The sequence below is a fragment of the Plecotus auritus genome (assembly GCF_963455305.1).
Source record: "Plecotus auritus genome assembly, chromosome: 1".
NCBI classification, from domain to species: domain Eukaryota; kingdom Metazoa; phylum Chordata; class Mammalia; order Chiroptera; family Vespertilionidae; genus Plecotus; species Plecotus auritus.
The window spans coordinates 157,827,578-157,853,632 of NC_137770.1; the positions used below are offsets into that span (position 1 = coordinate 157,827,578).

The 26,055-nt window shown below is 41.6% G+C and overlaps 1 protein-coding gene across 3 annotated transcripts in view; it reads right to left on the bottom strand.

The window, feature by feature from the left end:
* ITIH2 (inter-alpha-trypsin inhibitor heavy chain 2) overlaps positions 1-25,763 on the bottom strand; it is a 39,139-nt gene extending 13,376 nt beyond the window's left edge. For all 3 annotated transcript variants that reach the window (XM_080670843.1, XM_080670841.1, XM_080670842.1), the window contains exons 1-14: positions 25,024-25,763; positions 23,598-23,672; positions 21,859-21,891; positions 20,260-20,429; positions 16,850-16,954; positions 12,730-12,892; positions 10,865-10,972; positions 9,734-9,862; positions 8,231-8,347; positions 5,464-5,632; positions 4,734-4,859; positions 2,533-2,714; positions 1,474-1,659; positions 953-1,092 (exon numbers count right to left, since the gene is read on the bottom strand). In XM_080670843.1, coding sequence (XP_080526969.1) covers positions 953-1,092; positions 1,474-1,659; positions 2,533-2,714; positions 4,734-4,859; positions 5,464-5,632; positions 8,231-8,347; positions 9,734-9,862; positions 10,865-10,972; positions 12,730-12,892; positions 16,850-16,954; positions 20,260-20,429; positions 21,859-21,891; positions 23,598-23,672; positions 25,024-25,107 — 1,787 coding nt within the window. In that variant the 5' untranslated portion in view covers positions 25,108-25,763. The remainder of the gene's footprint in view (positions 1-952; positions 1,093-1,473; positions 1,660-2,532; positions 2,715-4,733; positions 4,860-5,463; positions 5,633-8,230; positions 8,348-9,733; positions 9,863-10,864; positions 10,973-12,729; positions 12,893-16,849; positions 16,955-20,259; positions 20,430-21,858; positions 21,892-23,597; positions 23,673-25,023) is intronic.
* Positions 25,764-26,055: the final 292 nt, after the last annotated feature.

Here is a 26,055-nt window from a genome sequence, read left to right on the forward strand (position 1 = left end):
TTAGGGAGCCCTTCCTTATGTGAGATCATCTATATATATAAAAGCCTAAGTGACCGTTATGACCGGTCAACCAACTGGTTGCTATGACATGCACTGACCACCAGGGGGCAGATGCTCAACACAGGAGCTGCCGCCTGCTGGTTAGTGCGCTCCTGCCTCCCCGCCCCCCATTGCTGGCCAGGCTGAGGGACCCCACCCATGCACGATTTCATGCACTGGGCCTCTAGTAATCACATAATTGTTGATTTCTCTTTGGATAATAACCTATTCAGTCACAGACAAAAGTAATTGATGGTGACACAATCTGGACAGTGATTTCTTTTTTTAAAAAAATCCTCACATAAGGATATGCTTATTGATTTTAGAGAGAGAAGAGATAGATAGATAGATAGATAGACAGATAGATAGATAGATGATAAATAGATAAATGTGAGAGACAAACAGCAATTAGTTACCTCCTATATGCCCTGACTGGGGATTGAACCCACAACCTAGGTATGTTCTCTGACTGGGAATTGAAGCTGCAACCTTTTGGTGTACAGGATGACACTCCAACTAACTGAGCCACCCGGCCAGGGCTGAACAGTGATTTCTGCTGGAGGTGGTGGTGGGGGTTGAGTTGGAAGAAGAACAAGGGAAACTTCAGAGATGAAAAAAGTCTTCTATTCCCGGATCTGGGTGCTGATTACATGGATAATGAATATAAAAATTCATTAAACTCTTCACTTAAGATCAGTGCACTTTACACACTTTATGCATGCTAAACCTCAAAACAAAAGAAAATAAGGGTGACTCAGCTTTAGTTGAAGTGCTTGGAACCTGTGGAAATTAATCATCTAAACCCTGTACTAGTTTGCTGCATTTCTTGGTTCTAATATTTTTATGTATTACCTCCAAATGCCAAGGCAAATCATCTAGTTTTGCAAATCCCTGTGGTGTATGTACTTCTTACCGCTCAGCTAGGAGTTGGTTGATTGTCAGATAGGCCCACAATTTCCTGGTAAAATCAGGATCTGCATGCTTGTCTTTTGATAGAAAATCCTCCAAGTCATCCATTTGGGCCAGGGTCTCCAAGACTAACTCTGTGCTGGCCTGGACGATGCAAGGTTCAGTTCAAAGACACAAGGGGAGCAGAATTATAGTTAATCAATTCACAGTTTTTTATACCTACCTTCTGTGAGTGAACCAGGGTACTCTACAACTTTATGGAAAATGTAAAATAATTAAAAATGATACAAAGGAGGAAGTTAAGTATATACTTCTGGAGTTTCCAATTAGTCTGGGGTGAAAAAGGTAAGGATTTACACAATAGTTGGGAAGATGGCATGGATAATCTCATGTCTTTCCTTTCACTATTGCTTTCATTCTACATACATGGTTCTTAGAATCCAGTGTTAGCCTATTAATATACAAGATGGATTGTATCCAGGGGACCAGTTAGTATTTTTAGAATAAGCAGATAAGCCAAAGTACCGAAGTTGCTGTGATAATGCTCTGTAATTGCTCTGATTTTGCAGGGTCAAATTTTCCTGCCACCACAATCTCTGAGCCTCCAAAATAGTTATGGAAACTGTTTTGAGTGACATCCGTGACTGATGTATGGGGATAGTTGAACTGAACATTCCGGAGCAATGGAGTAGAGACCTGGTTGTAGAATTTCTATAATTCATGAAAAAAAAGAGAGAGAAATCATTCTTTTCATGCCACTTTATAGGTCTAAAGCATTTTTCTCTGAGATTCTTCAAATGCTTAGCAGATATCTTTTATTCTCACAGGATCTCCGTGGAAAACTATGGGACAAGAAAAATTCTCATAATTATCAGACGAACTGAAACATAGAGAAGATAAAGACTGTTAAGAATATTACAATTGACTTAATAAGAGCTCAGCATTTTTTTTCTTATCATGACCAGCATGAATAGCTAATGAACTCTCAGAATCAGAAAAGCCAGCTAGGTTGATATTCCCCAAAGTAGAACTTATCCCTAACTGTCCCCAAGTTTAAATACGGTGCCCACCATTGATAGATGGTAACAAGCACTGACAGAGAGGGGGGTAAAATATGTTCTTCTCCTACATCTTTTTCTTGTTCATTTAGTCTAAGTAATTCATATTCTTTATATTTAAGGAAACTTATAGGCTACATCTTGATCTGTGTTGCATTATAAAAAGTTGATATCCAAGATGCCAATGTACTTTAAAGGAAAAACATGGTCATGCTGATAAAGAGGACGAACTGCTTGGTGGGACTGTAAAGCCTTAAGAAGCTCTGATGGTGCCTCGGAAAACTTGTTCAGGAAATAGGGAAGTGACCATCGCATTACTGCCTCGCATTTCACTGTTAGTGCAGGCGTACAAGTAGAACAGAGTGCCTGAGAAAGGCACGAACATTTTCTTTATTCTTGCAACCAAGCATAGCTGAAATTATGACAATTTTCACTTAAATTTGGCCATCTTCTTTTAGGTATCAGATATTGCTAATTGAATGATTTTTGAGTGAACAGAAAAGAAAAGTACAGAAAAAAATGTTACCTTGAGCTGTAAAGATGTGTCCTGGTTTCCATAAATCCTTTGAGCAATTCCTCGGTTGTCAATGGACAGTCTCTTCAGAAAATCATAATCAACATCAAACCCTATCCCCAAACTGAACAAGGATATGTTGTCTCGTATGTTCTGCTTTACATTTTTCTGAATTTTTGACAACTTTAGTTCACCTAAAGTTGATGATAACAGAAAGAAGAGAAATGAGGAGGCAACGTTATACAGTTTTTGGAAAATCCATGGAGAGCAGTTTAACAAAATTTGTCAAAATTAAAAACTCACTCTTTGATCCAGTGACTCAATTACTAGGAATTTTTCTTATAGATGTATTCATACATGTTGAAATGAAGTATGGGCAATGGTACATCCTGTATAATAAAAGGCTAATATGCAAATTGACTGAACGGCGGAATGATCAGTCACTATGATGTGCACTGACCACCAGGGGGCAGGCACTCAGTGCAGGAGCTGCCCCCTGGTGGTCAGTGCACTCCCACAGGGGGAGCGCCACTCAGCCAGAAGCCGTGAGCCCGGCGGTGGCAGGAGCCTCTCCCACCTCCGCAGGAGTGCTAAGGATGTCCAATTACTGGCTTAGGCCTGCTCGGACATCCCTTGAGGGCTCCCCAGACTTTGAGAGGGCAAAGGCCAGCCTGAGGGACCCCCCCCAAGTGCACAAATTTCATGCACCGGGCCTCTAGTAGTAACATAATTGGAAATAGCCACATATTAGAAACAAATATACACCAATAGAGTGATTGGTTAAATTATAGTACATTCCCCTGGCCTGTGTGGCTCAGTGATTGAGTGTCAATCCATGAACCAAGAGGTCACCGGTTTGATTCCTGGTCAGGGCACATGCCCAAGTTGTGGGCTTGATCTCTGGTAGGGGGTGTGCAGGAGGCAGCCTATCAATGTTTCTATCTCCCTGTTCCTATCCCTTCCTCTCTCTTTCAAAATCAATAAAAACATATTTTTAAAAAGTGATGGCATATTCAAATTGTGAAATACTATATAGTTATTAAAAAGAACGAGGCAACTATATATTTATTTTGAATAATCTCAAAGACACATTTTAAAGGGGAAAACCATAATAATTGATAATATGTAGGATGTATTTGTATATATGCATGCATGTGTGTATGTATATATGTGTGCATGTATTCAAACACTAGTATATGTGTATATGTATGTATATGTAGTATGCAGACATGCATAGGATATCTCTGGAAAGATACATAAGAAATTGGTAATGAGTGGCTGCCTCTAGGGACAGGAACTGGAAGGTTGAGGGACAGGAGTGAGAAACTGACTTAATTTTTTACTTTATTGCCTTTTCTTCCTTATGATTTTATTCTAAAGTTCAATTTTCAAGTAATCTGATCCAAGGTGGGGGAAAAAAACAATGAATCTGCAACAAATACATAACAACTGCCATTCTAGTTTCACCATTAATAAAACGGTTGCTCTTTGTCTTTCTAAAGCTCAGGATGCCATCGTCATGATCGTGTTACCAGTTTTCCTCCCACTGAGCTGTCGTGGATAGGTTAGGTACAGTCCTTGTCCACATAACAGCAACACAATTAAGCATTCACTCTTCCTTATATTTGTCAGTGTAAAGAGACAAAACAAATAAAAATACATGATAGAAGCAGGGAGGTGTTGAGCTATTCTGTGAATAAGAAAAATGGTCAACAGGATGTATTGGACAGAAGTAATTTCTCTGGTTGCAGTGAGGGGCTGGGGGAAGTGTGAGAACAATAAAAACACATTACTGAGGACACCAGAGGTACAATTGGAGACCTGGATCAATCCTCACCACACATACGTCCATTCACCATCTCCTATACCTTTAGTTGAGGAAATAAATGCAATTCACTAGTATGTATTAGCAATCGTCATAGCACACGATTACAATGAAAATAAAAGTTTCTTCACATTGCAGAGGTGACACCAAGGCATTCAAAGACATCACTGAAAAATGTCTGGGCACTGGTCTAAACAGGATGAGTGTTTCAGGGTCAAAAGTAGTCTTTTTTTTTTTTTTTTTTTTTTTTATGGAAGCATGGGTTTAAAATCATTTTAGAAAGTCAGTTTAAAATCTAAATGCCATTAGATTTCCCACTGTAAATGAATCACATTCCCAAGAAATGGCAGTAAAAATATTTGTACTAGGAAATTGAAGTGCTACTTGCCTACTGTTGGATCGCCGTCAGAAACCAAAATGATCAGAGAGACTGAGTTGGGGTCCAGCAGTCCCAAGTTATTGGCTTCATTCAAAATAAAGATGGCCCGCAGGAGCGCCTCGTTGATATTTGTGCCTGATAAAGTAATATAATGTGCTTGTTTTGTTATATACTCTTTCATTGAACAGAAACAATCACATCTTGGGTTCAGGTTCATCTGTCTGGTAATTACTCAAGAATAATTTATTCAATACCCAAATCATTTGATTTCTTTCCAAGTGACACCAATTTTGCCCAGGCGGGTCAAGACCCCCCTGTGGAGTGAAATATTCCCTTTTTAGTGTAAACTACTTCCTTAGAGATGAGTTAGCCCTTTCAAAGCAGTCTGTCATTTTGTTAAACATAAAACTGAAGGTACCTAAACCAGCCTTGCTGATAGACTTGAACACTCCTCCGTAGGCAGTTACATTTTACACTTTGCAAGTAATGAGAAGGCAAATGTCATTTACTGACACTCCTTTCTGAGGAAGGTTAGAATAATTAAGAACTTGTGTGGGATGGGTTATGTATTGTACTTTTGCAATGACCTTATATTCATCATTTAATAACAAATGTATTATTTAAGACAGACCATTGCAGATGGGGCAAAGAACACTTGTAGGAAATAATATTTCTTCAGTGAATCAAGATTCAAATCCTATGGACGTTTCTCACTGGGCTTCAGGCTAAACCCACTCACCTCCATTGGGCTGGATTTTCTCAATATACTTCTTGGCATCTGCAACTTGTGTCGTAGTAGCTGAGACCAAATCATTTCTCCAGGTTCGCACATTGTGGTTGAAATCAACCACAGAGAATTGGTCATCAGTTCTCAGGTCATCCAATATGGTTTTCATTGCTTCCACTGTCTATTTCAACAGAGAGAGGAGAAGGGTCTCATTAAATAAGCTCTGAGTCTGGGAAGAGAGGGAAGACCAAGAATCCATCCTAGTCATCTTTCAAGTACTGACTCAAGGTATATAATTCTTACAGAAAACCTCTTACATCCACCTCACTCAACACAGACCTACCTCTCACTTATGCTGAGCATGGGTCGTCTGCATTTTGAGACTTAAACTTTTACTGACTTATTTTGTTTCAAAGGATCACAAACTTCAGGTTCTGCCTTAGTGGTGCCTGAAAATCAAATGTATTTCACAAGTCCATCGACTCACCCACTGTCTTAAACTGCTGCTTCTCATCTTTCTCTTCAAACCACCAAAACCTCCCTGCAAATGACACTCCTGATTCCTAATACACTCTTTAAAAAAAATACAAAAAGCTTTTTCCCCCCACAACAACACCATTGAAAATACTTTTAAATGTACTTATTATGTTTACTAGAGGCCCAGTGCACAATATTCGTGCATGGGGGTGTGTGTCCCTCAGCCCAGCCTGCTCTCCAATCTGGGACCCCTCAAGGGATGTCTGACTGCCCGTTTAGGCCGATTCTACTGGGCCTAACTGCTTGCCTGCCTGCCTTCCTGATTGCCCCTAACCGCTTCTGCCTGCCAGCCTGATCACCCCCTAACCACTCCCCTCCAGCCTGATTGATGCCTAACTGCTCCCCTGCCAGCCTGTTTGCCCCTAACTGCCCTCCCCCGAAGGCCTGGTTCCCCCCCCCCAACTGCTCTCCCCTGCAGGCCTGGGTCCCCCCCAACTGCCCTTCCCTGCAGGCCTAGGTTGCCCCCAACTTCCCTCCTCTGCCGGCCTGGTCACCCCTAACTGCCCTCTCCTGCAGGCTTGATTGCCCCCAACTGCCCTCCCTTGCAGGCCTGGTCCCTCCCATCTGCCCTCCCCTGCTGGCCATCTTGTGGTAGCCATCTTGTGTCCACATGGGGGCAGCCATCTTTGACCACATGGGGGCAGCAATCTTGTGTGTTGGAGTGATGGTCAATTTGCATATTACTCTTTTATTAGATAGGATAAAGGCCTGGTGCACGGGTTGGGGCCAGCTGGTTTGCCCTGAAGGGTGTCCAGGATCAGGGTGGGGGTTCCCTTGGGGCGTGGGGTGGCCTGGGTGTGGGGCCTGTGGTGGTTTGCAGGCTGGCCACACCCCCTGGTGACCCAAGCGGAGGCCTTCCCTGGTATCTGGGATTTATTTATCTTCTATAATTGAAACTTTGTAGCCTTGAGCGGAGCCAAGCCTCCTGCTTGTTCTGTGGCCGCAGTCATTTTTGTTGGGATTTATTTATCTTCTATAATTGAAACTTTGTAGCCTTGAGTGGAGGCCTTGGCCAGCCAGGGTGTGTGGAAAGCTTGGCTTCCTCCATTACTGGGGAAATCCAAGCCTCCTGCTCGCTTCGTGGCCGCAGCCATCTTGGTTGGGTTAATTTGCATACTTGCTCCTGATTAGCTGGTGGGCATAGCTTGTGGGTGTAGTGGAGGTATGGTCAATTTGCATATTACTCTTTTATTAGATAGGATTGCTTATTCTCTACCCCACTTCCTCCAGAATGTAAGTTCTGTAAGCTCCAGGAGGGTAGGGATGATTTCTTAAAAATGTTTTTGGTTGATTCTGTTACTGGTGAACTAAGTGCCTGACACATATTGGGTACTTAATTAATATTTATTAAATGAGTGGAGGAAGGAAGGAAGCAATGAATAAACTGCCATGTTAGGGCAGTAGTTCTCAACTGAGGGGAATTTCCCCACCAGGGGACACTTGGCAATGTAAGAAGACATGTTGATTGTCATAGCTGAGGGGTTGGTTGCTACTGGCCATTAGTGGGCAGAGGCCCTGGATGCTAAACATCCTGCAATGTACAGGGTGGCCCTACCAACAAAGAATTATCCAATCCAAAGTGTCAATAATGCCATTGTTGAGAAACCTGGTGGAGTATGAGCACAGTGGGTGGGGCAGGGCATGAATTTCCCTTCTTTTGGGAATGCCAGAAGAGTAGTGAACACTTGGATGGTCAGAAATGGTTATTGAATGAATGAATGAATTAATGAATAATAAGTTGTTCAACTTGTTTAGATGAATGGATTGATGAATAAAATAAGAAATTTCCTTATTTGTTCTTTAGAATTACATCTACCCCATTTAATGCTAAATAAGCCTATGTTGAGCTCCAAAGAGGAAGACATGAGACAGGTGGCCTCCCTAAAAGCATGACAGTATAATTAGAGAAGATATGCACAGAATGATTTCAAAATAATTCATGAACAATGGCAAGATATTAAAGTAAAATGTTATGCAGAGGTACCAGAAGACTATGAGGCAAAAGTGTTATCAGGGAGAAGAGGTTATACTGAGATAAAATGTTTCAAAAAGGTGAGTTCCGAGATAAATTTCTGTTATTCATAAGCCATCCAGTCTGTGGCACTTTCTTATGGCAGCCCAAGCCATCTAAGACAAGCCCTGGGGGTAAGGTGCATTGGATTATTGTGCTGTTGCAGGGTGGAGGTTGGAGGTTCAAAGAAGGTAGAGAGTCCCAGGTACCAAGCCAACAAGGGGTACTTACTTGTTTCATTTTTACTCCCCACATTGAGCCGCTGACATCAATGACAAAGAGGATGTTTTTGGGAATTGGGTCCATGTTTTCAGGAGCAAAAAAGTGGACAAAATATCCATTAAATACCTGAAAAACAGAACATATTTTTGGGCCAAACCATTACCAATGTTTGGAATGTAGGAAGATGGGGATTTGGGGATGAGAGGAGAGGTGAGTCATGGTGAGCAGGACACATGACAGTTGTCAAGAAGAGAACAGAGATGGCAGCTTGGTGTCCATCTGTCTCTCCCTTCTTCCTGTTCCCTCCTTCCTTTCCTGTGAAGGTCCAAGCCCTGGGTTACCTCCCCAGGGTGTTTCACTTCTCTCTCCTCTCTACTTCCCTCCACTCCACCTAGTCTTCATTGATAGCCTCTGCTCCAGGCACCCTGCTAGCCAATGGTGAATGACAGAGCCTCTGTCCTCCTGAGCTCACAGGCCAGTGGAGGAACCAGAGAAGTGAAGAGGCAGTTTGGAGCTCAGGGTATTAAGTGCTACCATCAGAAAAATAAAGGTTCCAAGAATGCCCAGTGGAGAAGCATCTAATTCAGAAAGGGGAGTCTTTCCCAAGGACATGGCATCTACACTGGACTTGAGTGTGAGTTTGGAGTTAGCCTGCCAGCATGGGGGTAGGGTTGTAGTGGAGAGTTCCAGACAGTGCAGTGACTCTGAGTGAATAGGCACCTTCGGGCTCTGTAAGTGGTTCAGCAAAATGGGGCCACAGAATTCAAGCATCTAGGGAGGTAGGGTGGATAGTCAGCAGGGCAGATCTGAAAGGACCTTTATGGGCACTCTAGGGAGTTTGGATTGTTCTTGAGGTGAATGGGAGGCCACTCTGGCTGGATGCCTGATTACCTCTTAGTCTTCTGCTGCAGGCCGTAAAGATTGGTTCCCCTCATTCTCTTTTTGCTGCCCAAGGATTGCTTCTACCAGAATCTTACAGGTTTCCCTGCAGGGTGTGTAGCTGTGGATACTTCCTACCTCCCTGTTCCTGGAGAAGCACAAGTTTTGGATACCCTCCAAGGGCTATACTTTAGCACGAGGGAAATACAAACACACACCTAAGACATGACAGAAGGAAAAGGAAAATTTTCATTGATCCTGGACTTCACCACTGGCCCAGCTCTTTCTCTGGGCTTTGGTTGTGCCTCCCTCCCAGCCCATGAACTCCGTGCTTTGTTTGATAGTATAGTTGCAAAGAGCCTTGAAAGTTTATGCAAAATCCCCATTTCATTATTTTCTATTATTCTTCATGTGAGGCCTAAAAGTACCTTTCTGGGACAAGGACATGAGACCCAAGGACCCTTTATTCAGGTTTCTTGATGTGAAGAGATAATGCTTAGATATGATTTTAGTTTCTTTTCTGCAGCTCTGACATTTGCCTTGGCAGCTAGCCAGAGGCCAGGGAGTTTGTTTAGCAAGAGATTCTTCTTTGGCCTCAGTGCGGTGGCTCTCCTAGAATCTCTTTTCACCCACCTCAAGTTTCCCGGCATTCTCCTCTCTATTCACGTCATACACCACCACCAGCTCTCCATCCACGGCAGTCTCAGAGCAATTAGAGCATTTTCTTTGTTGTGCTACTGTGGGCTTGAAGGACACATGGGCCTAGAAAGAACAGTCATGTCAGAGCCAGGTCTCAGTCCACATTCCTCTGCAGGCCAGAGGTTGACAGCTGCACCTTCTTGTGCCCACAGGTAAAGAGGCCCAATGGACATTCTGCACCCCAGCAGCATCATAGTACTGTTACTGATGGAAGGGACAGTGTCAAGGCATGTGAAGGGAGTCTCTGACAGCCAGCTGACCAGGTTTTCAGGCCTTTTTTTTTTTTTAGGCTAGGGAGAATGTGAACGCAGTTCTCCATTACCACAAATTATGCAGTCGAGTTTCCCACATTTGGGGAAATGGCAGGGATCAGCACACCTGTAATACAATAGATAATCCTCCATTTTCAGGCCTTTTAAAAAATGTAATTAATTTTTAAAATTGTTGACAGTATTGCAGATGTCCCCCATTCTCCCCCTCTCCCCACCCTCCACCCAGCCTCTACTCCACCCCAGGCCTTCACCACACTATTGTCTTCATTTATGGGCTATGCATATATGCATAAATGTTCTTTGGTTAATCTCTTCCCGCTCCCCCCCTGCCCCGCAACCCCCTTCCTCTCTTGCTTTCTTGAACAGATTCGAAGAATCCATCCATTCTCCCATGGAAGAAATAGCTACCAGCTCTAATTCTGAAAGGTTCTTAGAGGAATTTAACTCCTCCATACTTGGTTATTATTGGCCATTAAGCTGAATATCTCTTGCTGGGATTAATGTAAATCCACCATATGTTATGTGAAAGCTGTCTTTTAGTTACCAGTCAATATGACTTGGGGGAAATGAGACTCCAAAAGGACTGTCACTGGTCAAAACGCAATGAAACAATTGGGAGTTGTTGTTGTTTTTTTTAATATCCTGTGGAAGACCCTAGATTTTGCTCTGGATCACTGCTCAACACCTCAGCTCAACACTTACTGGTTTTCTATTCCCCAGGGCACATGAGGAGGGCAGAACCCATGTTTGAAGGCCACTTGGACTCTCTGCAACATGCAGTGCTTGTGATTACCTTCTGGTCTCTTTTAGATATGACTGGCACACCATCGAAATGGCCATCGGATGTGTCAGGAACATGAAGAAATTTCAATCCCTGAGGTTCAATAATCCACACGTCTACCTAGAGATGGCAAAGAAAATTACTCAATGCATGAAAATATCTCTCAAGGTTTTTTGTGCTTGAAGTATAATTGCTAAGTCCTCTGCTGGTTTTCTCTTCTTCAAGTTTTCCCAAAGATGACCCAGCATAGTCCCATGATCACTTCTGCATGTTCTTTAAATTCTCTGGGATATAATGCATTTTACCAGAGAGGCTGAAGTCCCTTCAGGCAACTGAGTGCTCACCTTCTATTGCTTTATTTCTCTGGGATTAATTCTGTTCTATTCTATTCTATTCTATTCTATTCTATTCTATTCTATTCTATTCTATTCTATTCTATTCTATTTATAAGAGAATGTATGTTATTAGGACAAGAAATAAATGGAAGGAAAACCATTGTTAAATGATTCTGCATTTACTCTGTAGATCTGTCAATAATGGATAATTTCCTCCCACATCCTGGGCTTTTTTATTCCTTTTCTGTCTTCTTGTTTTGAGCAGAGCTAATAGTAGGGAGGAATCCCTCTTGATGATCCTTGGCAAAACCATAGTCATAGCTGCCATTTCTCTATGTATACTTTAAGTGCTTTGCTGAGCAATTCACATCTATAAGCTCATTTAACTCTCACCGATGTTATTATCTGTTATTGTTCTTACTTTTTATTTTTCATTTTGCAAATGAAGAAAAAGAAATTCAGAGTGACCTAGCTAGTGAGTGGCTGAGCCACACTTCAAACCCAGAGCCGAGTTCCTCAGGCTTTGTTCACTGCTTCTTGACTTCCAATAGCTTCTGTCAGCTCCATCTTTTCAGTAGACATTGCATACTGTTCTTTAGCCATATGACAAAATATGTGATAGTAACCTTTTCACATATGAAAACATGGGCACTCAGGATAACTTGTCCCATGTCAGAAGGCCAGTATAGTGGGTTGAATGACAGTCCCCCAAAAGATATGTTTACATCAAGTCCCTGGAACTTGTGGGTGTTACCTCATTTGGAAAAAGGTAACAGATGCAGCTAAAAATCTTTTGTTGTTATTGTTGTTGTTAATCCTTACCCAAGGATATTTTTTCCATTGATTTTTTTTGGGAGAATGGAAGGGAGGGGGAGAGACACAGAGAGGGAAACATCAAAAGATCCATCAACTGGTTGTCTCTGGGGCCAAGGATTGAGCCTGAAACTGAGGTATGTGCTCTCGACTGGAATTGAACTTGCCACCCTTCAGTCACAGGCTGGTACTCTAACCACTAAGCAACCATCTTGAGATGAAATCATCCTGTACAATGCAGTGGTCCCTAAATCCAATGACAACTGTTTTTATAAGAGAAAAGGCAGAGTGAGATTTGGGACATGCAGAGGAGGTGATGATTGGAGTGATGTGGCCATGAGGCCAGATGTCAAACAATGCCAGCAGCTGCCAGACCCAGTAAAAAAAGCAAAGAATAGACTCTCTCCTAAAGCCTGTGGGAGTGCTGCCCCGCCAACAGCTTGATTTCAGATTTCTGTTCTCCAGAACTGTGAGAGAATAAATTTCTGTGGTTTTAAGCCCCCAGGTTGTGGTAATTTGTTACAGCAGTGCTAGGAAACACATAGCTAATAAGAAATCAGCTGACATTGAAATCAGTAAGGAAGTGGCCTGGTAGACTCCAAACTCATAAACTTTTCAGTACACCAAACTATCTTGCAGAGTTGAGTGGCATCAAACACCATAAAGGGTGGTGAACAACAGAACCATAAGAGGATGACGTCACTGCACACCCTGCAAATTCACACTTACCTCCAAGTGTTTGGCCAGTCGTCCTGGATGCAGATGAAGCCTGTGTTCATAGGACCCCAGCTTCCTCCACTTCACTTCCTGGTAATGAAGTTCAAACTGCACCTTTGCTCCAGGTCGGATGTTAACTTCGGTTTTAAAGTTCTCCATATCAAGAACCCTGCTCCTGAAGATGTGAGCCCCTGATGTAAGTTATCATATGCATGACCAAGCGCAAGACCCAGAATCTAGGCAGAGGGTAGTTGGATGGCTCAAATGTTCATGAAAATGAATAGTATATTAGAACTTACATATAAATTGATTTTCATTAACACTTTTAGTCTCCTCTCTTACCTGATATTTTCTTCCAGAGCTTCTTACAGATTTGAGGGTCATTTGCAAAAAGCTCCCAGTTACTGATGCCTATTGTGTGCCAGAAACTTGACACATGTTATCATAGCTTGCAAAACAGCTCTGCAAGATGGGTATCAGTACCCTTATTTATTAGACAATAACACATGAGGCTAATAGAGAACTGGTAACCTGCTGAAGACTACACAGGTAGTCAATTGTAGGGCCGAGCCTCACACTGAAGTTTAGATAACTCCAAGGAGAGCACCCATTTCCTCTGCTGCACTGTAGTCTCATTCTAGGAATTATTTAATTCTGAAAGTCTTCAGAAAGAAGACATCTATTATTACATCAGATTGAATATGTATTCCAGCGTAAGGCCTTACTTAGTCATGTATATATCAAGCCCAATGCCATCATTGGTCTTGAAATGTTTATGGTTTTAAAGAGAAATTATCAAATGAGGGTAATTTGAGCATTAGGATACATAATTAATATTTTTAAAAAATTAACTGACTAACCAAGCAAGGTGAGATTGTGATAATGAGCCCATTGGGGATCGGGGAAGCACTGTGGGAAGTCAGCTTGGGATACCAGGTGGCTGAAGAAAAAGATGAGCATAGCCTGGTGCACACCTCATCAGCATGTGACCACAGGCCTTATTATCTGGGGAGTGAACTAGAACATGAACTCTATGGTCTGTTGTACCTGCAGAACCTAGGAGAATTTCTGTTGCTAATAAATATTTGTGGAATGAATAATAACAAGTGAGTGGACGATGTGGTCAAAGTGATGGATAAAGATGGAAAAATGATATCCTAAAGATAAAAGAATCCGATCAACATGGATCAATGCTGGAGATGTTCCCTCTGCTTGGAATTTCTTTTCTCCTTTCTCTATCTGGATAAATTTTTACAATCTAATTGTGTTCAGTTCAAACATCAGGTCCTCTGTGATGATTTTTCTGGACTCCCAGACAGAATTGTACACTTGAGCTCCCATAAGGTTTTGTACCCTCTCTACATGAGTACTTACTTCATTATATATTAGCCTATCTAATAAAGAGGGACTATGCTAATTGACCATCACTCCGTCACAAAGATGGCTGCACCCACAGCTGAGGCCAAGTTCCCATAAAGAGCCTTAAAGAGCAATCAGCAGGGACCTGAGACTAGGCCCTCCCCCACCTCTGTGGGACTGGACAGGGGACCTCAGGCCACACCCCCTGCCCCAGTGCCAGGTCAGGGGACCTGAGGCTACGCCCTCCTGCCCAGCAGGGCTTGACGGGGGACCTCAAGGTGTGCTTCCTGTCCTGGTGCTGGGCTAGGGGACCTCAGGCTGCTCCCCCCGCCCCAGCGCCAGGCCAGGAGACCTCAGGCCGCGCCCCCCACCAGGTGGGGCTTGACAGGGGACTTCAGGCCCTGTCCCCCACCCCGGCACCAGGCTAGGGGACCTCAGACCGCACCCCCTGGCCGGTGGGGCTTGACAGGAGACCTCAGGCTGCGCCCCCCGCCCCAGCACCAGGCCAGGGGACCTGAGGCTGTGCCCCCCTGCCTGGCTGGGCTTGACAGGGGACCTCAGGCTGTGCCCCCCACCCAGCGGGGCATGATGGGGGACCTCAAGGTGCACCCCCAGTGCTGGGTTGGGGGAACTCAGGCCGTGCCCCTGCCCAGTGGGGCTTGACAGGAGACCTGAGGCTGCACCCCCCCCCCCTGGTGCTGGGCTGGGGACCTGAGGCTGCACCCTCCTGCCTGGTGGGGCTTGACAGGGGACCTCAGGCTGTGTCCCCCACCTGGCGGGGCTTGATGGAGGACCTCAAGGCATGCACCCCCCGCCCCAGTCTGGGCTGGGGGACCTCAGGCCATGCCCCCTGTCCTGGGGCTGGGCCAGGGGACCTGAGGTTACACCCCCTGCCTGGCAGGGCTTGACAAGGGTGGGACTGGCCAGGTCTGGATCTAGCCCAATGGGGAGGGGCCGGCCAGGTCTGGGTCTCACGTGATTTTGAGGTGCATGTGGGTGGGCAGGGACTTGACTTTGGGTCCTGTGGTGTGCCCCAGACTCTGACAGGAGGAAGGTTTTAATATACATTTTACTAATTTTCTTTCATCTCTGACACTTCTATTATAGAGAAAGGGCAAATAGCAATATTAAATTATTTCCTCTAATTAATCCCCTTTTAATGTGCACGGATTTCATGCACCAGGTCACTAGTATGTAATAACCCCTTAAAATTATATATATTATATATATGAGAGCCACCTCTATACTATAGGTCCCTTGGCTGTCTCCTCTGCTAGCTGCAGTGTTTGCTGTGGGGTGTTGTCACCTTTGACAGAACTGGGTACAGAGCTCAATGAACTTTCATTGAATGAATAAAGGAAGAATGAAATGAAAATAATTTTAAGTAGAGGTAAATTTGGGGATGTAGAAAAGGTGGAGGAGATGAAGGAAAAGTGGGTGGCAGGATCTGGCAGATTAAATAGGCAGTGTGAGAAGTGACTGGTTGAAAATTCCTTTGATGTTTCTGGCTTGAGAGGCTCCCCTTTTGAAGGTAAAAGCCTTACTCCATAAAAATAAGGCAGAATAAATCATTAAAACAAATTCCAAACCTTTATTTCCGAATACAATTGACCCTTGAACAATTCAGGGGGTTAGGAGTACTGACTACAGTGTAGTAGAAAGTCAGCATGTGACTTTTGACTCTACAGTCAACCCTTCCTATCCATGGATTTTGCAACCACAGATTCAACCAACTGTCATGTAAAACAGTATTTTGGGGAATCCTCATTTGGGAATGCAAAAATATTGTTTCTACTCTAGGTTGGTTGAATCCGCAAATGCAAAGGAAAGGCTGTATCTATTTTTTTAAAAAAATCCTGGTGTAAGTGCATCCAAGAAGTTTAAATTGTGTTGTTCAAAGGTCAATTCTACATGGTGTTATTATCAGATCACCAATACTTCTGTAGTTTCTCTATACCAAGCATGTCAAACTCACGGCCGACGGGTCACATGTGGCCCACAACGAATATTTTTGTGGCCCAGCCAATATAACGGTATGCAAGAAACGTTTTAATAAAAATTTTGTAAAATTTTTACAGTATCCTGTTATACATAATTACTAATAATGAACTACAACGTTTGCTAATGACTGATTACTATAATTGTGTTGCATTCATTTCCCTTACGCGCCTTATGCGCAGGCGCACCATTTCTCTCCACTAATACTAGCAGCGAATATGTTAGCAGCCGATTGCCACATCATTAGTCTTGGGCTGACTTGTTTGGTGTGTGCAACAGGAAATATTTTGCTTTCAGAGAACAAGAAAAATAGGTTTATTTGTGTTACACTTATTAATTTGTGCTGTTATTCAGTGCCTGGTAAGTTAATGTTCAAGAAAATATATTAATTTTTAATAAAGTGGTCTATTATTTTATGTTAATGATTACTCATTTATTTCAGCCCTTTGTATTCAGCATGTCTCTATCGAAATAAACCTAAGTTTCTATGAAAATTGAAGCTTTTGTTTTTTTGTGGCCCACATAAACTTAAACCTTGTTTATTTGGCCCATGTTAGCCTTTGAGTTTGACATGCTTGGTCTACATACTCTTTTAGCAAATCAACATTAGCTACAGAACATCCAACTGCAAGCTATGTAAGGATAGCTCAGTTGCTGCAGAGAGGCCTTAGGGAATAGAAACTGGAGCACCTAATTCTACCATCTGACTACAAGGCTGTGTGCTCTTGAGGAAAGGACTGGGGAGACAGCAGTGGGATGAGGGCGCGGGCCTTACCTCACCAATCCGGTGCTTTTGTCTTTTGCTCTTGCCTGTGAGTAGAGGGCTCTACCCACAGTTTTCTCCTTAATGGAACTAGTGAATGTAGTGCCATCGACACTCCTAGAAAATGACAGAAAGCCACCAGTTGGTCTGAATATAAAGCAAACAAAAATAGCAAAACTAACAAAAACAACAAGCAAACATGCCAACCAGGTGGATTTACTGAATGGGGGCAGCAATCATTTTGTACCTGGAAAAAAAAAAAGAAGAGAGACATTTGCATATTTCATACACTGGAGTCTCTTCATCTGATAGTGTGATTTAAGAGGGACATATAGATTCCCATCATCCTAAAAGCTTTCCCTTACTACTGTTGCTTGTGTTAAAAATGTTCCTTATTTTCAAATTTTACCCTGCAGATAAGGTATTGTTCTTATTGGGTAACCTTTTAAAAAATTTAAAACTTTTTTTTCAATAGTTGACATTCAATATTATTTTATAATAGTTTCCGGTATACATTTATATCATTTATATAATTTTTAGTGATGAAACATTTATATAATTTATGAAGTCATCCCCCTATAAGTCTAATACCCACCTGGCACCATATATAGATATTACAATATCATTGACTTTATTCCCTATGCTGTACTTTACATTCCATGACTTTTTTATGACTAACTACCAATTTGTACTTCTCAATTCCTTCACCTTTTTTGCCCAGCACCCTAAACCCACTCCCCTCTGGCAATCATCAGTCTGCTCTCTACATCTATGAGTCTGTTATAATTTTGTTTGTTCATTTATTTTGCTCCATCCATGTTGTTACAAAATGTAATATTTTATTCTTTTTTATGGCTGAGTAATGTTCCATCGCTTATATGTACTACACTTTCTTTATCCACTCGTCTATTGATGGGCACTTAGGTTGCTTTGGGTGTCCCTTTTGAATCACAAACATGCTTAGAAAAGGTAACTGATAAGTCACGAGTTATCTGGCTTACATTTGGTTCATAAGATTAATCTTCTATGAGTTAAGGGTCTGCCATAGCTTGTGGACATTTTGCTCTCCTACAAGGGTGGCAGAGAATAAAGAAAGCTGGAGAAAGGTGCTGGTGAATGAACCCTTTTGCAAAGTTTGTGATTACCCCTCTAACATCTCCCTTGTGGAACTCTATCCTTTCTTTACATCTCCATCTCTATCTACCTGAATTTTAGCTGGCTGTTATGTAATCCATACAAAGAAATGACAGGTTGGAGCAGTTGAATTACAGAATTTTAGAAATGAAAAGGGGGCTTATGGCACTCAAATGGGCAGTATCTCTTCCCAAGAAGGAACTTAGAAATGTGTGGAAATGTTTTTGGTTGTTCTGATCACTGAAAGTATTACTGGTATGATAGGAGGGCACCAAGAATGCTAGATATTCTGCAGTGTATAGGGCAGTTCTGCTAAAAATTATCCTGCCCCAAGCACCAATAACATGCTTGTTGAGGCACACCTCTATGTTTGACTTTTTAGATGAGAGAAACAGAGCCAAGGGGACAAGTGACTTGTTCAAGGTCACACAGTTGGTCAGAGACTGAGCTAGAACTGCACCCCTTGTGCCAGGTTAGCACTATTTCTATCAATCATTCTAAGGTTCATTGTTTTAAAGACAAAAGTAAATCAACCAGTTTTAAAGACAAAAGTAAATCATTTCTATTGGTAGAATATTTGGAACCTTGATAAAAAAGGCAGAAGAAATATTTTGCATATGGAAGTCTGCACAACTCCTATTAAATTGTAGTGATATAAGCAACTATTTCCTCTGGTCTTATAAATTTAGCCTTGTGTAGAGGGAGATCAAATAAATGTATATACATAATTCTGTCTTTCATCACCTCATATCTTCTATGGAATGAGATATGAAAAATGGAGAAAATAGAGGAAAATAGAAAGAAGATACAGTTAGAATGAGTTCTGGTTTTGTGGTTTAAAACTAAAAATATATTAAAATAGTTGTAAATATAAATTTTCAGACACAGTATTACATAATTTTCCTACATAAAAGCTTTTCATTCTATATTTGCTTTCTACAAAAAGCTTACTAAAATGTTTTAAAAATAATTTTCTAAGCCAATTCAAAGGATACCTATTCAAAGTCAAATAATGCCCTTTTTCTACCTACTTTGATATGTTTAGAAAATATAGTTAATTGGCTCTGCTGTTTTTAGAAGTTAACATTCATGGCATTTAAATCCTTTATTTTATTTATTCACAGTTATAATTGATCATATTGGTGTAAGAGAGACAAAAGCAGATGAGAAGTAACTCAATCTAATGCCTTAATAAAAAACAGCCAGACTGTATGCGGAGCATCGTCTCTCTTCTAGGCAACTGGAGAAGGACATTGGCCAAGTGGCGCACACACTGGTGATGGCCACCCAAATGGTCAGGGGATGGAAAGCCACCCAGTCGCTTGAAGGAACAGGGAACGTTTAGCCTTGATAAATGAAGCTGCCAAGTGGGACAAAGTAACTGGCCTTCAGTGTTTGAAAGGTATTGTAGTGGTTAAACATTTTTGTTGTTGTTGTAGAAATCTTCAAACATACAAAGAATAAAAAGAATAATATAAGCAACTCCATGGATCCATCACTGAACTACACCATTATCAGTATTTCAGAGAATTTCAATTGTCTGAACCCCCACTCTCTTCTTCTTGATTGTTCTGAAGCCAATCTCAGACAGTATGTCATATCCTTCTAGAACTCTTCATTATGTGTTTTGTAGAGAATTTTTTTTAAATTGTGAGTAGAACTCGAGTTACTGGGTAGAAAATGGAACAGATTTCAATTAACTATAAGAAATAATTCTAACAGACCTATCAACTACACAGTAGATTGCCCTAGGAAGTAGCAAGTTTATTATTAAAGAGATATTTAAGTCAAGCCTGGATAATCCACTTTTCAGGGATATAATAGTGGAATTCAATCACTGGACTGATGATTGGACTTAATCAGTGGTTCTTATATTTTTTTTTCCATAGAGAAACAAGACAGATGACACTGAACTGCTATGCACACACTCATATATGGTTTCCTGGAAGCCAGAGCAATTTCTTATATTTATCTCCCTTCCCCCGCCCCTTCCCCCCCGCCCCCCCCCCCCCCCCGCAAGAGAGTACATTAAAATGCAAGTAAAGTGAGAGGTTGTTACTATAGAGATAGCTTAAAATTTTTTAACTTATTAGAAATGAAAAGCAAATCCTTCACAAATTCTGATATTTTTAACAGAAACAAATTATTGGGACCCACTCCACAATAACCCTTGACATCCAGTTGGTCCAAAACTCTGAGAGTGAGAACCACTGGAGCAGTTGACCTATTCTAACTATGATTCTGTGAGTAGACCATATCCAATTTCTGCTTACATAGAAATTACTCACATGGAGAAGTTGGAAATGAAGGCTCCTTTGGGAATCTGAACATCAAACACAACATCCTGAGGCTGTGGGGAGTTGTTCACCACTTTGGTCTGGATCATGGTGTTGGCCATACGAGAAGTAATAGTGGATTGGACTTTGTAGCTATAAAGAGTTACTTGATCAACATCTTCCTGTTGACAAGGAAGCATAACTATACTCAGAAAAAAATTACACAGAACTTCACTATGTATTTGATGCTAAGAGTAGTACATCTTATTATGAACAAGCCTAAGGCATTATTAAGCGTATATCTCAGGTGGGTATTATTAAGCATTCTCCTAATTTGAAATACCCCCCCACCCCCGCCGGCAGAAGTCTGCCTTTATTTTGAGATATCTTGACATGCCTTTCAGGTTTATACATCTAATAATAATGATTTTTAAAGGTAGAACACAAGTAGAAATGGTTGTGCAAAGCAAGATGGGATTGGAAAAGTCCTAGAAATAACTTCAAATGCAGGGCCATAGTGAAAGAAAGGATACAGGATTGCAGGGTTGGAAGGGGACCCTGGCTTTGCACCTTCAGAGGGGAGTGCAGCCAGGGATATGATGAGTTGGAAGATACACACAGTCTCCATACTGCTATCTATCTTCTTTGATTTTATCTATTACAATTTTATCTTCTCCCAGTCTTCTTCTCCTTCCCCAATGAAAGACACTGATAGGTGAGAACACTGATAGGTGTGAGTAACAAATTGAATAGAAGGACAAGAAAAATATCATTTTGATGCAATTATTGGTCCAGCACTCTGGACCCCCTTTGCCAGTCCTTCTGTACTCAATTAAGGCAGCCCAAATGTAAAAGGCTACAGTTTATGACCATGCTCAAGTCAAGGGATTACAAACACATCGCTTTTAGGAGGTTCCTTGAGAATTGAAAGCTGCTTCAGGACTATGGCAATGTAACTCCATTAGATTTTGCCTTTTTCCTTCAAAAGGATTTGCTTAATTCAATACTAGGTGTCATCCCTCAAACTTTTTCATTCAAGATGAAACCTTTCAACTCAATATCCAGCTCACCTCCAGCTAAGATAAAACTCAGCCTGTTATTTGTCCTTCCTACTCCTTAAACCTGTGCTTTCCACAATTTCTATCAGTTCAGAGCAGGAACCCAACACAAACCACTTCCTTTTGACATTTTCTTGCCACGGGAAACACGACCTTGAACATCTCAGGGAATCAAGACATTTCATTTTTAAGAGTTCCTTTCCCACACTCTTTTACCTCTGGAGCTGTGAGATGTCATATTTGAAATTAAAACTGTTAAGCTGGAATAAATATATATGCTTAGATGAAATCTATGTTGGCAAAACTTAAGAAAATAAAGAGAAATGGCATTTGCAACTCTTGGTAACACCTCTTCTGGTTGCTTGTACACGGTTCTCTTTCATGCTGAGTTTGAGACACACTTCCAAACAGAATTGGGCAAGGGGGTATTTCGAAAGTCAGGTAAATGCTCTTGGTGATGGAGACAAAGAAGGTAACAGTACTGATTTCTAGATAATAGGTAACAGAAAAATCATTCAGGTATCAATATTTAACAAAATCAAAGTAAACTTACCATGGTTTCTCCAGATTCTCCAGAAACACTTCTCTGTGAAAGGAAGTTAGATAATCATTCTTTAAAAGTGTGTTACTTATTACCTTGAGGGCAAAAACTGCTTTCTCTCAGTAAAAAAAAAAAAAAAAAAAAAAGTTGGTTTTTGTTTTTTTTTTCCTGCAATCCTGAGCTGTAGTCTATTCATTGGGGCCAAGACATAAATATCAAACATTCTGGGATACTATTTCCCACTGGTGTGTTTCTCTGAACAAATTTCTCAGCCCCCTTTGGGTTGCATGCCCATGATTGTTTACATAATGCTAAAAAAAATGTTTTTAAATGAAAATATCTAACCAAACTCATGCTGAGTAGCATATATCACCTTCATTCTATTTGTATGATTGATTTTTTATTCAATTGGATGGTTGTTTGGGTGCTTTTTTTTTTTTTTTTTTTTTCTACCATGGGGCTCTGGACATGCCAACCCCATTGTCTGCTCCCCCTTCCAGGTCACCTCTGTCCCTTCCCTCAATGTCACTAACTCCTATTCCTCCTTCAGATCTCAGCTCAGGCAGAATTTTCTCAGTGAAGTTCTCTGACTCCCTTTCATCCCCAGACCAGGTAAGCTTCCTTTACTAAGCATTTCATAGCAGCATAGCTCTTCTTCAAAGGAAGATAGTGGGAATATGTGTCTGTCTCCTCCATTAGACTAAGCTACATGGGAGCGGGATTTTGATGTGTTTTCTCCTTGGTGGAGCTAAGCATGGTGACTGGCATGTGGAAACTCTGTACCCTAACTGCTCTGCTAGGGAATTATCCACAGGAAAATTGTCCTGTGGGCACGGAAAGCTGAGTGGCTTTAGAGTGATGGGTGAATATTTCATGTCTGGTGAAGTTTAAAGTAATAATTTGGGTGTTGGATATAAGCTTAGCTTGCCTGATTTAGGGTGAAATGAGGTTTTAAGAGGTATTACATGACATAATGAGTCAACAATTGCCTTCTTTTAGACTTTTCAAGAGAAATTTTCAATGACTAAGTTTTCTCTCTTGTGGGTAGATGAAGACCCTGACATGAGGGCTTGCCTATTGGGTTTTAATATTATTGGTCTACAAAAAACCTGGACTTCTGGAAAGTAAAAAAATCATACCCATACAAAATAAGTCACCGGTCAGCTTAGGGTTGTTTCCATAAATACCTTTCTCAGCGTGTAGGCTCTTTGGGGAAGAAGCCAAACTCTTCCTGGGCTCCTGGAGAACGCACGCCCACGAATGAGAGGATCTTGTCTATGCTGCCTCCAGAGTACAGCCCACAGTGTGGCCAGTTCTCTGAGCTGCTCCCATGCTCTCTGAGCTACACCCCAAGAGACCAGTGACCGGGGGAAAGAGAATGTGTAGCTGCAAGTGGGACATACCTGCCACCACTGGGATGGGAAATACTCCCCTAAGAGGAAGTTCTTCCTTATCAGGCAGTAAAATCATCCCATAATCTTCAAGTTTAAAGAAAACACATAGCTGTATATCCTTCAAGGGACTAAAGTGGCCGTTGTGGTTCGGGGACTCAGGGACAGCTGCATAGAAATCTCTCTTGATTTTTACCTTGAAAATGCTTCCACTTACGTGTAAAAGCATTGGGCTTCTTTCTGCTTAAAAAAACCCACGAGCTCTTGAAAACATCTAGCAAAAAGTATCTTAATCCTTCTCCTACTTCTCCATTCATGGTTTATTTACTTTTCCCTATTGGAATTTAAGGCTTACTGTACCTGATGCCTCCGGTTCTCGGGCACAAATTGAAATCTGCCTGGAGCCAGTTCCACAAGATCTTCATATTCTGCAAACTTAAAAAATAATTTAAGATGTTTATTTCTATTAATAAAAAAAATCGAGAGCAAAATAAGCAGCTGGTGACAGGCATAAAAGTATTCATTATATTATTTTATCTTATTTCCTATACCTCTGGGCAGTGTCACATTTTTACATGAATATTTCTTTAATATATTTGCTAGTTATTAAGTGGAAGAAATTAATTTATGAGTTTGCCAAAAGATGATGTGACATAAGGTAGGGGTAAAAGTAACCCACAGTTCAGGTGTGTGTCTGGGGGAAGTAGTGGGTAGATCTTAGGGGCATCAACAGTGTCTGCCTGGATAAACATGAACTATTATCCACTGGATTAAGAATGTCAATATAAAAGTAATACCAGTAAGAAGTGATAGAAAAAACACAAACAAATTAGGATGTGTTGGCTTTAATTCCAGTGGTTTCAGTACACTCTGGTGGTTTTTAAAGTGTTGGGAAATATGGAAGTTTCTAAGCAGACAGAATGATCCCTCCTCTCTCCCCCCCCGCCCCGCACCCCTCATCCCTCCCCCGCTTACAACCCCCCCCCCCCCCCGCCGCAAATAGGCTATCCTGTTTTTTGGCATTTTTTGTAGGTAATCCACTCTGCAAGTATTACAATCTGCTGCATCTCCCAGGATATTCCCATAATACACGTTGCTTTCTGGCATCAAAATAGCTTCTGTATGGCTTTCAAAATGACTCAGTCCAAGGGTTTCCTTATGTAGAAATGGCCAAAGGACCAAAGTGGAGACCTTGAGCTCTAGGAATAATTCCTGCACTCCACCAGCCCACTTGCCACCTTCCCCTTTGACAGGAATATTTAACATGTTCTTATTACAGAAATCATTGTCCACTTAGGTATGAAAAACAATGGTGCTTTGATAATGACTTTTCTATTCTCTGTATGAGTGATAATGACATGTCATTATCATCATTGTTATCATCAACATTATCATCATAGCTAATAATTATTAGGTGCTTTCTGGCGTTTGCCCTGGGCTAGATAATTTACATATGTCATTTAATTCTCAAATACCCTTTGAGTTAGGTCAACTATTATTCCCATTTTTTTTTTTTTTTAGTTAAGAAGTGGGCAGCTGTACTCCATAAATGCTACATGATGGGGCCAGCACACTGAGCTTGACTTCATTCATCTCATTTGAAACTGTTAATGCTTTAAAAAGTAAATACACAGTCCAGTAATTATAACAGTGAATGCTTCTACTCAGATGAGTTTATCATAAGTTTCCTTTCCACCCCGAATACAGTCCTTGAATAGCTATAGCAACAGGCTAGTTCCTGAGCATCTGTATAGGCAAGAGCAATGAGGCTCCTGCAAGTACTTACTTCTGGGAGTCCATTGGTGGGGATTTCGAAGGCTTGTGCCTCAGAAAGAAAGAGCCAGATGAGGAAGCTTGTGAGCCATTGCATCTTGCTGGGCAGCTTGGCCAAGGGCTCCAGTTCAGGGTCTGGGGAGAATTCCCCTCTCACGGAACCGAGTTCAAAGGAACAGCAGAGGAGTACAGTTCGTTTTTAAAAAGTAGAAAAAAGAGGAAGAAAGCTCTCAAACTTTGTTCAAACATGGGACAAATATTTGTTCTGGAGTTCAAACTCGAGCTGAGGGGGTGGCTTGGACACCCAGAGGTTATTCAAACAGCAAGGCCGGAGGCAGTCCCTGGGCTGTAGAACCCGGATGACATGCTGCCTCTTCTTCTTCTTCTTCTTCTTCTTCTTCTTCTTCTTCTTCTTCTTCTTCTTCTTCTTCTTCTTCTTCTTCTTCTTCTTCTTCTTCTTCTTCTTCTTCTTCTTCTTCTTTCACCTCTGCTGATGTTTGTTCCTCTTAAAAGCAGAGAGGCCTACAGATAAGTGCTATCCTCTTTGAAGGACCAAGAGAGGAACTGTAGTGAGAAATAGAGGCAGAGAGAAAAAAAAAAGCTAAGTGAAGTTTCTGGAAACAAAATCCTTTGATTTAAATGAAAGAAGGAGGAATTTAGCAAAAATGGGAGACGAAACTGAATGCTTTTCTGAGCAACGCATTCCTTGTCAGTGTTTTCCCTCTCTTTGGTAACTGAGTACCTATCCCACGCAGAGAACTGGGCGGGCAGCTGTGCCGGATACAAAGGCCGTTCTTCAGTGAGGACGCTTCATGGAAGTGTGATGAAGAGAATGGGGTCCTTCCTGCTGCCCTGATCAGCCTTTGCTCAGGTCGGTGGCAAGTCAGTCTTCCCCAGGCCCAGAATCCGGGAAGCCCAGCCTGGAAGCAGAGTGTATTATTCCTTCCCGTTCACAGTCTAGATAGAATAATAAAGTCAAGTAGGATCTATTGAGCCCTGCCTGGTGCCAGGCACTTTTACTTTCATTATCTTTAATTTTTTTTTA